At 39.0% G+C, this 16825-nt stretch overlaps 1 protein-coding gene across 1 annotated transcript in view; it reads left to right on the top strand.

Moving 5' to 3' along the window:
* ARHGAP42 (Rho GTPase activating protein 42) overlaps window positions 1–16825 on the top strand; it is a 163518-nt gene that overhangs the window by 39774 nt on the left and 106919 nt on the right. The window contains exon 3 of the mRNA XM_082051268.1: window positions 15184–15245. Within this exon, the coding sequence (XP_081907394.1) occupies window positions 15184–15245 (62 nt within the window). The remainder of the gene's footprint in view (window positions 1–15183; window positions 15246–16825) is intronic.

Raw genomic sequence — 16825 nt, 5'->3', positions numbered from 1 at the left:
ATAGGTCAGAAGTTCTAAACTGTGGTATCTTTCCTTGTGGGGACTGAATTCTACTCTTGCTGCTAGCAGTTGTGGCTCATGTGATCTTTGACTCACAGCTCAAGTCATTAATGGGATTATTAAAATTGCTAGCAACTAACCATCTACAGAACTGTTAACTCGTACCAGGCAATTATGTTGTATACAGCAGTTAGGTTCAAGTTGAACTTTGAAAAGTCAGCTAAAAGGTACTGGGGAGAAATAGTTGGGTTTTTTTTTTTAAACAAAACAAAAATAAACAAAAAACCAAACACACACCAAAAACGCACAAAACCCCAAACAAGCAATCCCCCAAAAAAACCAAAACAAAAATCCCCAACAATAACAACAAGAAAAAGCACCGCCATCAACAAGAAAACCTTTAATAGTAGTTGTTAGAGTCCACTGCTGTGATCTTAAGGATCTCTTGTTTGAGTTAAGCAGCGATGCCAGAAGCTGAGTGGCCATCCACACACAAAATGCTTTTGACTCGGCAGCTGCTCTGACCTCTTGCAGAGCCTGTCAGAGGATGAGCATCTTCTCAGTCAAAGCAGCAAATAGTTCTGTCTTGGGAAATAAAACTACACAAATAAGAGAAAAAAAAGTTTTGCTCCATCCATCTCTTAAAAAAATGTAAAAGGTTAATTGGCATTAAAAAGTGCCAAATTCCACTTTTTTTTAATGGTGCAAACTGTGTGTGCAATGCTCTGTTAAAATGGAGAGAATTCATAGGAGCCTAAAGTGCATGGAGGGAAATCTTGACGTGTCAATCTCTGGACATGCAGTCTCCAAGGCAGGTGACTCTCTTTGGGAGCCACGTGGAGACCTCATCACTCTCTATAACTACCTGAAGGGAAGTTCTAGCCAGGTGGGGATTGGTCTCTTCTCTCAGGCAGTCAGCAATAGGACAAGGGGGCATGGGCTTCAACTCTGTCAGGGGAAATTTAGGCTGGATATTAGAAAGAAATTCTTTACAGAGAGAGTGGTCAGGCATTGGAATGGCTGCCCAGGGAGGTGGTGGACTCGCCGTCCCTGGAGGTTTTTAAACTGAGATTGGAGATGGCACTTAGTGCCATGATCTAGTAAACTGGGTCTTTTCCAACCCAGTCGATTCTGTAATCAGGAATCTCAGAAGGTGCCTGTCAGGCCAGTTGCGATTTCAAGCCACTGTATCTCTGTCGTTTGTGGTGTGCAATGGCTTCTTGAGTTGCCTGCCTGTTTAGGAATTATTTATTAAATGCCATTGAGCCACCTACGGTCTGAATCACTTGGATATCTTGCAGGTCATCTGCTTAATCACTTGAGGTTAGCTTTGATGTTCAATAAAGTTCTTTTTAGGGTTAATATTCCCCCTGTTTTGCACTTAATTCCCATTCGTAACCAGGTTTCTGAGTGCAATTACCAAATACCAATTAAGTGTAAAATGAATTCCAGTGGCTCAGGCCTACGACTGCCTTATCCAAGCCAAGGAAAGAGGAGGATCTTGCCACCGCCTTGAGACTAGAATTCTGGGGGTGGATTTTTTTAGCATGGGTATCATCACAGTAACTTTTATAGTGCTTGAGTTTGTTGAACTTGTGGAACATAGTAGAGACGAGGGTATTTATAACAGGTTTTTTTTGTTTGTTTTTAAGATGGGTGGAGAAGGGTTGAGTCCTGAATTAGCACAGAAAGCTGTTTGCAACTGCGAGTGAATTTGCATACAAAGATTGTATGCTGTTTTTTTCCACAGTAATTACCTGCCTAGATTTGCCAGCTCTTTTTCCTCCAGTTGGAAGAATGGATTTTAAGATTAACTTTTTAGATGACCTTCAAAACAACTTTGCATTAGCTCCTTACAAGACCTGAATCACAGGACACAGTTCTTAGGTACTCCTATTGGACTATTTTTATCGACAAAAGTTAAATAGTAATGAATTATGGGAGGAACTCAGCACAATCAGGGTGTGAACTGCCTGAACTATTTGTTTAGAATTTGTTAAATCTGTTCCTAGCGTTATTTTTTTGATCTCTGTTGCATATTTAAACAAATGCCACCTGTTTCTGGCATGCTATTGTTTCTTAAGTTCAAGAAATGAGTGATTTTATGCTAGTCTAAGTATCCTATAGGGGCCCCAAAACAGCATCTGCACCAGACAGCGAAGTTTGGCATTCTTTTGGTCCAGCCCAGAGCTCTTGTCCTTGCTGTGGAAGGTCATATGAGGCTGACAAAGCAGGAAATAAAACAATGTTACAATCATCTGTGAAGGAGGAAAGGAAAATTAGATCAACAACACAGGCCTTGTTTTTTCTTCTTCTCCAAGATACATATCAGGTTATTAGAATTTGTGTGTTCCATTCCCTGTTACCTTAAGGTGTGTATTCAGGTGAAAGAAAAAAATAGGTTGAGGTGGCTGATGCAGTTACTGCCCTTCCTGTCTGTCTTACCCTTCTTCTGTGGCAGGAGTAGCTGGATCTAAAGTAGGAGATCTCCTGAGTTGCTGCTGTTTGCATCCTGCTGCACTACTGGAATTTAAAATTCATGCCAGTTCATTTTATTCTGTTGGACTGCAAGCTGTGGTATCTCAGACTCTGCCCCACTTGCCTTGGAGCTCGTGCTGTTTACAGAAGGAGGTCGGGGCAGGCAGTGGGCAGCAATTGCTTTGATTGTCCTGGTGCTTTCTGCCGAGGAGATTAAAGGAATCAACATCTGATCTACAGCTGAGTAGACAAGTAGACAGGTCTGTGCCACTCACTGATCAAGATGAAGTATCTGTTGTGTCCCTCATTAATAGTTTGGTCTTCTGGACTCTGGTAGACGCATTCTACTTTATTTTCCTCATTCCATGCCTTCAACGTACCTCTTCTCCCCTCCTTTAGCTTTGGTATTTCTAGAGTTGGGCATCCCAGTGGAAGTATGAATGTCTGTGGGGAGACAGGTCGAGGACTAGGGAATTGCCTTACAGAGCTGGTCTGAAAATAACTGGCACTCGTTTTCAAAAACAGGTAGTGGTTTGATCAACTCGGCTTTGAGAGATATTCATTTTCAGGTTTGAGCAAATAAGATGAAGAAGGATTTGTGCTTTCTGAAATCAAAATCCTTAGTAGAGATTAGAGTTTTAAGCCCAGGAAGTCCTTGATCCCTTTCTAGACCTAAATTCAACAAAGCTATTATGGCAAATGGAACACTTGTTGAAGTATTTGGTGATATTTTTTCTAATTAGAGTGTTTCACCATTCAAGTAATAAATGTGCTGAACTTTACAAATCAGAAAAACCTTATTAATGATTCTCAGCTGCATTCTGAATACAGTGCTTTTCCTTTTACCTCCCCTGTTTCAGCACCCACAAAGAGCCACACACAAATAAGGTTTGTACAGCTGGAAAGATTGAAATATCATTTTTTTTCCCTCCTTTAAAGTATGGATGTGCCTCTGAAGAGTCAGGGATTGGCAAGCCTGAAATGTAGTCATAATGACTTCTAACTCCTGTGTTTATGGAATGCTAGGATTGAATATTACTTTTGCAGCTTACTAAGTTGTTTGTTGCCTAGTGATTATTTCCCGCATGAGCTTGAAATAGCAATTGTTTTCTTAGAATGAAAGATTTGGGTTCATAGTCAATTTATATCACAATTCTTTCTAGTGAGGTTGGGGTGGGAGGGGCAAAAGAAAGCAGGAGGGGATGGAAAGAGTCTCTGATTTAACAAGAATCCACATTTGATCTTAGTTATATCCCAATATTTCATATTTTTTAAAGCTATTCTTCTGACAAGCTGTGGATATCAGTCAACTCTGGAGAAGTGTGATCTGTTCTAGTTAATGGTTAATTTATTTAAGGTAAAGATTAATTGGATTATACGGACTGTTACAGTGTAGGAAGTTATGCTGTTAGTTTCAGTGGGTGCCAATTCAAGCTGCTGGGGTTCCAAATTAGGTCTCCCGAAGCACTTTAAGATCACTTCATACCTGCTGGGCAAAAGATAATGTTCTGAACATTGTTCCCCACCCCCTGCTGAGCTGTGCAGCTGTGGGGCTCAGCCCCAGGGCTGCTCTGTGTGTGGCTCCATCAGGTGAAACAGAGGCTGGTTTCTCTTTGACAGATAATGAAAATGTTAAAACTTATTTTGTAGTGGCATGGAGATGCAGCACTTTTTTATAACCACTTGTTTAAAACTGTTCCTTTTATTCTGTGAGAACATGCTGAAAATAGATTTGTTTTGGCTAGTCCTGAAAGCCTCCACTCCTTCACAGAAGAGTAGAAGGAAAAGGAGAGACAAGAAGAGCGATTTACTAATTTGCGGAAGGGTTTTGATACAGTGCTCTGTGAGAGCAAGTGACTGCCTGGGACATCCATTCAGTCCCATGTTCCAAACAAAGTGGAAGAAATCGCTTAGATGATTTAAAATGTTTCTGCTGTCACTTCAGGATGCCACATTTTGGGAGAGATGTGATAAAGTAATAGAGTCTAGAGTAGGCTTTTTCTAGCACGGCGCTGCGAGTGTTGTATTAAAAAAATGGTTATATTGAAGAATTCATGCTGCAGAAGATGAATTTCCAAATTGAATGATATATTTTGAAAATACTTGCTACTTTTGAAATCAAAGTAGAACATTAACATGGGGTATATACTGCAGCTGTTTTTTCAATAAAGTGTTAAAAGTGTGGTGGTGGTATTTGAATAATTGGTGTGGGGTTGTTTTGTTGTTACGAACATACTGTGGGATAGGCAGCCGTTATAAACTTTAAAGATATTTCAAGACTCTAAGAAACATTTTGCCCTTGTTTGATCGATTTAAAATATTCTGCTTGTATTTGCTTTGTGAGGTTGTGCATGAGTAGGGCATGGCAATTTACTGCTATTAAGTCAAGTAATTAGATTTATTTAAATTGTGTAACATTGCATGTCTTAAGGTTATCTCTCCAAGTATCGCGTTTGACAAGTACCGACAGTGGATCTGGAAATTGTAGATAACCTGGCTTTCTTGCAAGTCGTCTTGGTTTGTATATAAACGTGTAGCTTTTTTTGTAGACTATTGTTGAAAAGGAGTGGAGTGGAAAGTGTAAATGTCTTGGCTCAAAGCATTGTTTTAATTTTTGGAGAAGGCTTATATTTGTTTAAATATTTGTGACACAATAGCTACTTTTTATAGCAAAGAATTCTTGAGTATGATACTGTTTGTAACTGGATTTACTTAGGCAGACAAAGGTTTGTTTCAATAAAATTCTGTAGCGGGGAAAAGGATTTTTACTCCTCATAGCAGCCCTGCATTTTATGTTTTACACATGTTTAGGAAAAAATCTTCGTAAAAAGCATACTATATTTGCTTATTAAGTTTTGCAAGATGAAAATACTTTTGAGTTAAAATTCCAGTTGCCTATTATGGTATGTACATGTTATACTGTACTTACAAACACATCTCGCAAAGCTTTGGGCTTTGATTAGGCTTAGGTCTGATGTGGCTCGGCTGTCAGTCTGCTCAGCCAGGGGGTTCCATTCCTGCCGGGGACCTTGCTGCCCCTTCTGCTGGTCTGTCTGGCCTTGGTGCTGTGACAAGACCCAGAAGACTGGTCTGGGGAAATGCTTGTTCCTGGGAAATGACCAGTTTTTGAACAGCTGTTCTTGGGGAACCCTCCCTAAAAAACATACAGGGGTGGAATGCCATAGCCAGGGAGACTGATACTGAGTCTGTGATAGTGTCACTGCTGGTTTTGTCTTTGTGGGGAATTTGGAGTGCTTATTATGATCTCTCTGTCCTAACACTGCTAAGAGCCAATAGGCTCCAAATTACAGTGTAGAGGACAAAATACCAGCACAGGTCTCGCGAGTTTAGAGTGCTTTAATCAAATGAAGCAGAGAAATTCCTTGGGTTTCGTTTGTTTACTTTTAGTTATGTGGATTTAAGTAACTGTGCTCTGATAAAGTTGTCTGCTTGCCAGTATATAATGGAAGATATGATCATATTTGGAGAATAATAGATAGTCCTTGAAGCATAAATTTGGGCATAAAATCTTAATTTTGTCATTTTTCTTGCTTCCTCATTTGTGTAATTTATTTCAAGAAGCTCTAAACCAGACATCTTTCATATCTGTGTTTCTCTGTCTTTTATCATATTTTTCCTTCCGGATGCATAATGGGTTTGTTTGGCAAATTTAGATTTATTTTTGTAAGGTAATACACACATTTTCAGGAGTTGAGAAATATTGGCAAAATAATTTTCCCTACAGTTCAAGGTGGGAATCGCCACAGGAAACAAAATTACCACTCTAAGTTGTGCTCCCTGGGAGGATCTTAACTCTTACAGCAATAGTTACTATTTATTTTTCTTATGGGCAGGTCTGTGTTAAGTCAGGATAAACTATTCTTCAAATTGAGTGGATTTTTTTTTCAATTTTTAGTTAATCAGAGTTGAAAGTTCGAAGTTTAGATTAGGCAGAAATTGCTTCAAAATCTGAAACATCATGGTGCTAATTCATAAAAAATCATTAGATTAAGCCTTCACAGAGTTTACTTAGCAGATTAATTATAGAGCAGATATTAAGAATGTTCATATATTGAGTCCAAAATTGCTTCAATTAGTCTGGTCTGTCCTGATTCTATCACAAGAGCAGTACAGACCAGAGTTGCCTCTACCTTTGTGTACCTTCTCATGCTGGAATTCTTAAAGGATATTTGTGGTTTTTTGGGCTGTGAATTTAAACCGCTGTCTGCTGGCAGAATTTGCCTTCAATTTGAGAGTGTCTGTTTTAAAACTTCTTGCATCTTTGCTTCAGCCTGTCTCTTTTATTATCAGAAGTATATTTCATTGTATTATAGGAAGGTACAAATAGTTTTTTGGTTGGGTTTTTTTTCCTTTTGGAGGTTGTGGTAAATGTAAACACAGACTGAAGGAATGCCTGAGATCGTTATTACAGATCCATAAAATCTGATACCCAGATTAGGAAAATAAGAGAAACCAAATGGAGGATAAGGCAGCTCATCCAATATTAATTTTCCAAATTTAAAAAGAGACTGAAATCCCATGAAGAGATGAACCATTATTTTACTATTCTAACTTCTTTTTCACAGTGGAATCTTCTAATGTAATTTATCTTTTGACACCAATACTCAGCTCAAAGTGCATCTGACATGCTGCTATTTTACAAACTGAAATTTACATAAATACCTAAGCAATATAACCTTAAACCTAAACAAAATGAAGTAGTTTCCTCTAATTTCTTGGGAATGAAACCCAGAGGAGAACTAAATTGGTAAGAAAAACAACAGTTTCAGGTTCTGCACCCCTCTTCCCTTCTTTTGTTTTCTCTTATGCTTTCCCAGTAAATATTACTTCTGGTACTGAGCTCAGTCTTCTGAACTAAGTTTTTCGAAGATGTTGCCACTTGGAAAGTGGGGAAAACAAACCCAGGGTAGAAGTGGCAGCGGAAATAGCAGCAGCCAATGAAACGTGAAAACCTGAGTGAAAACTGAGAAGATTTAGTAGATGTGTACTTGTCCAAATACAGCTTTTCTGAATATCTCTTTAAAAAATATAATACTGTTTTCTGTAGGAATATGTTGCTATTATATTCTACTACTATTTTTTAAATTATATTGCTGCGATACTGAGGCCTAGTCAGCATTGGTTATGAAATATTTGTAAATTGCACAAATTATTCTTTCGGTTTGCAGACTAAGGCACTGATCTAGCAGCTTGTTCCCTTTAGGCTAAACTATAATTCCATTTGAAGCTGTAGATAATTGTACACTTTTAATGTATTATGGGCCTTATTCAGTAGAAAAAAGAAGGAAGAAAAAGAATTGCTAACAGATCAGTCCAGGTTCTGACAGTGGTAAAGGAAATCTGTGTTGTATAAGGTAAGGCTTTATTTAAATCACAGCCAACATATTGAAAGATGAAGAGAATAGGAGGCTTTGGGAGCCTTATTTCAAGACAGTCCTCTTGGGTTGACATTTTGACATGTTAAACACTTGCCATAGTGGTGACATTTTGAGACATCCTGCTTAGTTACCTTTAGAAACGCACTATGGATCCCATATGGCTTTTGACATCCACAATTCTTGTTAGGTAGAAAGTACTGAGAAAGTAGATTATTGTCATACTTATGGCAGCCTGTCAGTGTTAATCTAAAATCTGTGATTTTTTTCTGTCTGATCAGGAAAACCATGTGTTGCTCCTCTTGTTTTACTTCTTTATTTTCCCTGCCCTTTTTCAATATAGCTGAAAGCCACAGGAAGGAGGATGGAAATTTTATTTGATGTTCTGTTTTTTTTAAAAGCTGCTTGAAGTAGTGTGACTGCAACTAATGCTAGTCACTAAAAGCTCTGGAAATACATCTGTGAAATAGTAACCATTTAATAATACATTTACTTTCATTTTAGAACTGTAAGAGAAAGTCTTTTCCCCCAGTGCTCCCAGCACTCATGGATCTTATGTTTATTCTGCTTTGTCACTGAAGTCTAGAAAACAAATATTAATCCTTAGGAAATTTCCTTATGGGACTTAGGTCCACCTTGAATTCTTGACTTAGTAATGTATTACTTACTGGCAAAAACTCCCTTGGAGGCTTTAGTTGAGGTTGGTACTCAAGCATGAATAGGGAGCCTGCTGTAGCGCGTCCATGTGAGGTGTGACGAGGTTGGAGAGAGGACGTTCTTGACCGACCTTTCTGTGCAAGCGTGTCGGGAGCACCGTGCAGCGCAGTCCTGGCGCTTCCCCACTCACATCAGCAAGATGTAAGGAAATCTCTGACAGGCTTGGATGTTTTTGGCTCTTGGACAGCAAGATGTCTGAAGAACAAATGATGTATTTCTGTATGTGTATTTTTTCCGTGCTGGCATTTATATATCTGAAGATAGTGGTGATATATGCTTAGAATACTATAAAATTGTGTTTAGTGTACTTTAGAGTATTTAAAAATTGCCTCTGCATTGATTAAGACTATATGTGCAAGTATAAGTTAAACCAATAGTCCATTTCACAGGAAAAAAAATATTCTGTGTTCCACAGTAACTTTCCATTCTATCTTGGGTTAAACATTACCTGCCAAACTTGGCTTTGTCTTTGAGTTCAATATTGGTCATATATAACTACTTCTAGGTAGTTGCTTTCCTTTACTCATTAAATACAGATGGCATCATACCTATTGTATTTAACCTTTAGAACAGCAGTGTAACACTGTACTCATTAGTTTTAAGCTGATTATTGAGTAGCTTCAGTGGTGTCTGGAAGTATGTTTTTTAAGGTGATACGTTCTCTACAAAAGTATATAACAGAAACTTCATAAAGTTTATTAAATACAGGTTTGTTGGGTTTTTGTTTGTTTCCCCAGGATCCATGGGGTTGATTTTAATGCATTAAACCAGAATTCTAGATAATAAATGAAGCATATTTTAATAATACATTCTATCAATTCAGATAAATAAACTTGTGTCCTTTTTCATTTCTCATTCATTCACTTAGTTCTACACTAAGCTTTAGTTCTTTTTTGATCATGCAGATGGAGCCATTTGTGGAGTTGTGCTGTATGGTTTAAGTAATAGGGTTTTAAAAATGAATGAAAGACATGGATCTTTTGGAAAAAAAGGACATTGTTGATCTATACCAGTAAGGTTTAAGCTGTTGGTACTGTTAGTTTGCTTCCTTGTGAAACAAATTAATTAAAAATCTTTTCATTAAAAAAAAAAAAAAAGAGGGTGTTGGGATGTTGTGGGGTTTTGTTGTGTGTTTGTTGGGGGAGGGAGGTGTTGGTTTGTTTGGTTTGGTTTGTTTTTTTTAATAATGGGAGCCATTTCTCTTGAATGAGGGAACTTTGCAGCAAGTTGTTGCTGAGTTGGGAACGCTCCAGAGAAAACAGCTGGCGACCTGTTTTAATTGGGATGAATGAGGCCACAAATGTACAGACGGGTACATATACAATTGTTTTTACTTGTTGGGCGTTGCTTTTCACAAGCATTACTTCCCTCATGATGCCAATTGTAACTTACAAGTCCTTTGAATAGCCCTTAAATAAAAAGCAGACTGTAAAAGTGGATTTTGTAAACTAGTATCCCCTAATGACATAGAATAACGTATTAAGGCAGCACTTTGTTTTACTTAAAATGTCCCACCAATAACAATTTGAAAATAATTTAAAATACTTTCTTATTTCATGTGTTATGTTACATATTGTACTTTATATTATTGGTATGTTGTCAGAATGTATTTATCAGCACATTCCCACGACATTTCCTCTTGTGAAATAGTTGACTCTTCCTCCCCCCCCCCCCTTTTGTATTTACAAAGTTCATTTTAGTGCTTCTATTCTGATTTTAAAAGGAGGGGGAAAAAAGTAAAAACATCGCAGCATTAGTGATTAAAGGTTGTGAGGCCTCATGGGCTTCCTGGCAGACAGCAGTGGGCTGTATCTGCCTCTAATAGTTTTGATTTTTACATCTATTTTTTTAACTACACAAAATAACCTCAGATTATTATTGTTGAAGTATTTTTGTTTCCTGTTGAGAGTATCCAGAATCAGGTGTGTGTCCCCTGTGCCTTGGGTTTGTGCTGGAATCTGGAGAGGGATCCCAGTTGTGGAGGGAGCGATGCCCCTGCCCAGCTCCCCCGGGTCACTGGTGGCCGTGGGGTGACCTGTCCTGGGGAGGCCTGAGGCCCCATGGGGAGCTCTGAGCTGGGGATCCCTCGAAGTGCCCTGGGGGTGACATGTCCTGGGGAGGACTGTGCCCCACAGGGAGCTCTGGGCTGGGGATCCCCCCATCTGCCCAGCCCCGTCCCCAGGTGAGGCAGAGCTGTCCTGTCTGCAGCCAGAGGGGCTGTGGGAAGAGAGGGGAGAAGAGGGAAAGGTGTGCGCTGGGCAGAGAGGAGCCAGGGCTGTCTTCGCTTTCCCACCTCCCACTGCAGCTCAGAGTCATAGAACCATAGAATGTCCTGAGCTGGAAGGGACCCACAAGGATCATTGAGTCCAACTCCTGTCCCTGCATATGACAACCCCGCAGTTCACACCGTGTGTCTGAGGGTGTTGTCCAGTCTCTTCTTGAACACTGTCAGGCTTGGGGCTGTGACACCTCCCTGGGGAGCCTGTTCCAGTGTCCAGCACCCTCTGCATGAAGAACCTTTTTGTAATGTCCAACCTAAACTTTCCCTAGCACCAGGCTACATTGCATGGATAAAATTGCCACTGAGTGCCACACAGTTTTGGAGCTGTATCTCATTAATCCGAAGTGTGCAAGTAGCCAGCCTGAGTGCCGAGTTCCCTGCATGAGCATAGGCCATTTGTATGGTGTCAGGAAGGCTGATACAACCTGGTGGCTTTGGGCTGTGTGAATCAGAGAATGTCCTGAGTTGGGAGGGACCCACAAGGATCAAGTCCAACTCCTGTCCCTGCATATGACAACCCCACAGTTCACGCCATGTGTCTGAACGTGTTGTCCAGTCTCTTCTTGAACACTGTCAGGCTTGGGGCTGTGACATCTCCCTGGGGAGCCTGTTCCAGTGTCCAGCACCCTCTGGGCTTCCAGCATAGATGAAGTTCTCTGAGGATGGAGCCTGGCTTTAAAGAGGTCAAACTGTGTATGGAAAGAAGGATGTAATAACATGAAAGATTTGAAAGTACTGCAATATTCATTGCTACTCTAGGAGAGCTGCCAGTAGTAGAGCTGTTTTTGATGTTCTGTTGTGCCATTGCAAGGGCAGAAGAAGCAGTGGGGTCACCAAAGACATCCATGTTGCTGAGCTCTGTCTGCATACTGACTGTCCATCCTTCATCATGGTCTGAATTACACAGTGCACATGTTCTCCCTGTGTACCTCCTGAGCTGGGAAAGGATGCTCCATGGCTTTGTGGGCGTTGACCAGGGCAAAAAGGGTGGGTATGGATGTCGGGCAGCAAGCAACAGAGGCAAAGTTGGTGTTGATGAGGTGTCTCTAGGTTCGGGGAATGGTTTGTCTTAGTGCTGCTGAGACTGTAGGTTCTGTGCTCTTACTGAAGCTTTTACCTTTATAATCCCCCCAAAGGTGAGGCAATGGGGCAGACAAGATGGAAACAGCTTCTCAGTCTTTAGCTGAACCACAGTATAGGGGGTATATTATTACCTTTATACTAGTGTTAAGCGTTGAGGAAAATATTCATTTCCGCACTTACAGAACATATTTTTATATTTTTTTCTCTATCCTGGTCTTATTTAAATCCTAAGCAGAAGTTTTGACTCAGAAACTAAAAAACCCTCTGGTTCTGCCTTGAAATTAAGAAGGTGAATCAAAAGCTTCTCTTACTATTTGTTTCTATGTTGTTGTGGTTTTTGTTTTTTACTTCATCCTCACAGTTTCCAGTCATGGTTCTGCCCAGTTTCTTCTTCCTGCTGTTCTTCCTTTACTGTCTTTTTGCTCCTAAAACACTGAACATTGCCTGACTGGAGAGGATTGTTTTTTCTTCACAACTGTATTGCTTTTACCTGCCTGTAACCTTCCCTTTCTATTTGATTCAGATAAAATCATGACTGTGTTTTGGGGCTGAGAACTGTCAGTACTTGGGTGCTAAAAGGTGTGAAGTCTTAACTTACTAATTGAAGATGATGAAGAAAAAAATTTCATGAACCTTTGTTGTTTGAATGAAGCAGCTTGAATGAAGTGATCAGCATCTTAAGTGAAGAGCACCATAAGGCTTGATGTGGGTAGGGAAAACTTAAATTTCAGTGGGTTCTGGATCTGCTGTCTTACAAAGATATATGATAACTTCTCTTTAAAATAGTTCTGTCATTTTGAGTGACTCTATGGTAAAAAGTGAAAAAAAGGGGGAATGGAGTTTTAACATGTGACTGCAGTAACACGTCATCTTGTGGTTAATAATGACCAGCTATTTCACTGAAATAATCTGGGAACAATTTCTCTTGCTGGCTTTACTAGAAAGTCAGCTGTTTTTCTGAAGTGCATCCTAATTCCCTGAATAGGTACTAAAATGAAAACAATATGTTTATCTAGTTTATTTGAAAAGATTAATTCTAATGGTGGGTAAAGAATCACTCTGCCACATGCGCAAGGGATGAACTGGCTTTGTCCTGTTTTCTACAGTCAAGGATATTTTCTTGTTAAATTTTGGCAGATATCAGTGTGAAAATAGGAAATAGTTTGGCCACGTGTGTTTGGCTCATTGTTTATTTAAGGTTTTTTTTAGGTTTTGTAATGGATACATAAATATTTGTGAATGTAGCACTCAACAGATTCTCCTCACTGACTTAACTGACTTAACCAGTCAGTTCATCATCAATTTCTTTACCTGGTTTTGACAGATGGGTTATTATGAGATGACTCTAAGAGACTGAGTTAATGCAGTGGATAGTAAACTTTCTTGATCTCAAGATGTAACTCTGATAAAGGCTGAGATGATAACTATCTGAAAGTCAGTAACTGAAAGGCTCAGCTAGAAAACCTGAGTCGAGGAGTTCAGCAGTTTGTGCAGGAGGCCTAGAATTTATTTTACCTAAAAGATGACAAAATTTTCTGGTGTTCATCCTCTCAGGGAAAAATATTAAAGGAAAAAGGCTTAAGACCCAACTGGACGGACATTCAAATTACCAGGTGTATTTGGAGTAAACAAAGTGCTCATGAGTAATAATGGGGGGAAAAAGGATTTGTCAGCAAAGAATTACTTCGAGGTCAATATATGCAGGTGTTACATTACAGTTGCAAAAAATAAACTATGTAAGGTCTTGCAGAAGAAATTGGATCAAATAGTGAAGTGTTCTTCAGCTGTGAAAGTTAAGAGAGCAGGAAAAATGCAAGGATGACCTCTGCGATATCCAGATGGGATAAAGGAGAAAAGTAGTTTGTGTATGGTCCAAAAACGAAGTAGCAATTTGCGAATGCTGACCAGACAGTTAAGGCAAGTTAGATACTGGTTCCTTCTTAGAAGGTGCTTGAACATAACACATCCTCTAGACAATGTACTTATTTTCTTAAATCTTTCAGGGAAATTGAGAGGAGATGAAGCCATATGTTTGGAGAGTGACACATTTTGTAAAAACACTTAAGAAGATGGAAAAATAGCTAAGAGGGCAGGAATTCTGTTATCATACCCTCAACAGGGTATGTGGGTTAACTGTGAAGACTTTTTAAAGCCTTTTATTTTGAGAAATTCTACAAGTTTTGTTTCCTTGTTTTCCTCTTTAAAAGAATATTTAGGTTGCCTCAAGTTTGTTTTGAGAAGCTGCAGGATTTATGAAGGTGCATTCTGAGATCAGAGCTTTAAACCATCAAATTTAGCATCCTGTCATTGGCAGCAATTACTGCTGAGATGCATCAGGAGAAAGGAAAAATAACTACTTGGCTCTATTTATTTAAATGGTTCTTCTCTGGCATATTTGTTTGTTGAACTGCGATGCTGAATTCTGAACAACCCATATTGCCCTTGAGAAAGTAAATGAAAAGACAGATCTTTCTAGAGAGATTTGCACCACTCACTTGCATGAGAGTAAAGCCTTGAGAGCTTCTGGAATGTTTTTCCCTTTCTTGCCCTCTTTTACGGGTTAATACTTTTATTATGTTTCTGTTGACATCTGCTGTAGCCCTTTGACTTGTATTTGAAGGCAGTTTTGAGCAAATACCTACTCCCAGTCGTAACAGAACTCAAAGCTTGCTTATAAATCAGTCATCTGTTCTTGTCACCTGGGAGCTTGTCCTTGCAAAATATAAAGCCAAAGAGCTGCTAAACCTGAACACTTGGCATAAGTATCAAATTTCCTCTGAGATGCTGACTTTCAAATTTTTACCTGAGTATTTTCATAGTACTTGCAAATGCTTGTTGCTGCGTTTTTAGAGGAGAAACTCAGGATTTTTCTTTGCAGTTTGTTTCTACTCCTTGTTTCCTAAAGCAGATTTTCTGGCTGATTGTAGAACACTTTGTTTTGAGACTGATCTATTCACATTTCAGGAAAATAAGCTTGCCATACTCCAGATAAAAAAATATATATTTTAAAAATATGTATAACTCCTAAGATTCAGGTTCTTTCCCTTTGCTTTTGATCTGCTCCTGAGCTGCTGCTCACTTCAATCTGTCCTTCATTTAATGACTACTGATTTCGGGGAAGTACTTTATAAGAGCAGTATCTATCACTACTACTTCAGTCCAGATAATGGACTCATCTGATCTTAAAATGTGATGTTGACCAGGTCATTCTTTTTGTTTTTGTTTTAGCCCAGTCACTGAAAGAGTTTGCTCGGCTCCTGATTGCTGTTGAAGAGGAAAGGAGACGACTGGTAAGTTTGCTGGCAATAATATGGTGCATTGAGCATATTTTTATATAAAATTCTACTGTTTTTCTCTTCCTCCTGAAGGGCTGTTTTATTTTTTTTAATTTGTGTAGTAGATGTCAAGTATTTCATAAGAATCACTTGAAATTCTGCAAAGGCAGAAACGTGTTAGCGCAGACTGCAGTAATTTTGAATGTTAGTGATATTTGAGTAAGAAAATTTAGCAAACTTAGAACTTCTCTGGTTTTAAAAACTTTGATCTGCCTGTTGGTGGAATTTATTTAATTATTATTGGAATTAAACTTCCGAAAATATTCATTCCTGCTAGACCCAAATGCAAAAATGGGAACCTGAGGCTTGAAAAAATACATGTAGGATAAACCAGTCCCACCTAGGTCTCTACACAGTTATTGTGCCCATGCTTTTCTTTAAGGGTATGTTTTACAAATGAAGAAGTGACTTTGGTTGTCTTTTTTCCATCTTTCTGAGTTTATGCCCAGTGCTGCTTCACTTACCAGCCCCGGGTCACAAAGTTCCGAATGCTCCATAAAAGCAGCCAAAGCACTGATGCTGCACTCACTTCACAGAGTCCTATGAACTGCAGATCCTGCTCTGATGCAGAGCACTGACTTAAAGCTTGTCCCTGGTTTTATTGAGAGGCAAAAGACAGGCTCTCCAGACATTTTTCTGCTGCAACCCACTAGTTTGCAGCTTTTCATACTGTAATGAATGTATATATTGTATCTTATGGCTTTGTTTTAGGCATTAGAAGCTTAAGGATTAGAAGCTTCAAACCCAGCCAAAACAAAAAAATGACACAGAAAGTATCACCTTCATCAAAGGTGCTTTTTTTTATTGTTCAGTTCTCCGGCTGCAGTTTCATGCACGCCATCCTCAAATCCAGAGGTCCCTTTGAGGATCGGGGTGCCGTGCTAGATGCTGAACAGATTGCTAGTAATAAGAGGTTTCTGCTTGACAAACTTGTGATTTAAGTGTGAAATCTTCAAAACAATTTTTGGCTATTTCTGAGGAAGTATGGAGCATTATTTGTAGCCTTTGATTCCTCTGCTGGAAGCACTTGAAGCCAGCCAGTTTGCAGATTAGGGATGATTTTAGGAAAGCCTGAGGCTGGGCATGCAGGTCTTTAAGAATTTAATTTCCTTTACTTCTGCATAAAAAGACAACACTGACAAAAGTGGTTTGTTTTTTTTTTTTTTTTAAAAAAAAAGCTTGTTCTTTTTAACATTTTGTAGAAGCCTTAAGAAAAGCAACTAGTCGGGTTAAGACTTTTTATGGATACACTTCATCATGCCATTTACAACTCCCTTTTAATTCTTGAAGTGTGTGACAGTAAAAGACGGTATTGTATCAGCGAATGCTGCATTTATGGGAAGATGGAGTGGCAGACGTTAATTTTACGTACCAACTAATGATCTTATTTAGTTTCCTTGAATTTTATATCATTAATTTATGAGCATGCATATGAGTGCATGATTCAGATTTGAATGTGGAAAGTATGTGTTCATATCACCAATTTATTTCTCGTCTGATGCCCATTAAATTCTTCATCAGTAAAATGATATTTT

Source organism: Streptopelia decaocto (assembly GCF_964273445.1).
Source record: "Streptopelia decaocto genome assembly, chromosome: 1".
Classification (NCBI taxonomy): Eukaryota; Metazoa; Chordata; class Aves; order Columbiformes; family Columbidae; genus Streptopelia; species Streptopelia decaocto.
The sequence above is the reverse complement of the archived record's forward strand: the minus strand, read 5'-3'. Positions and strand labels throughout refer to the sequence as shown.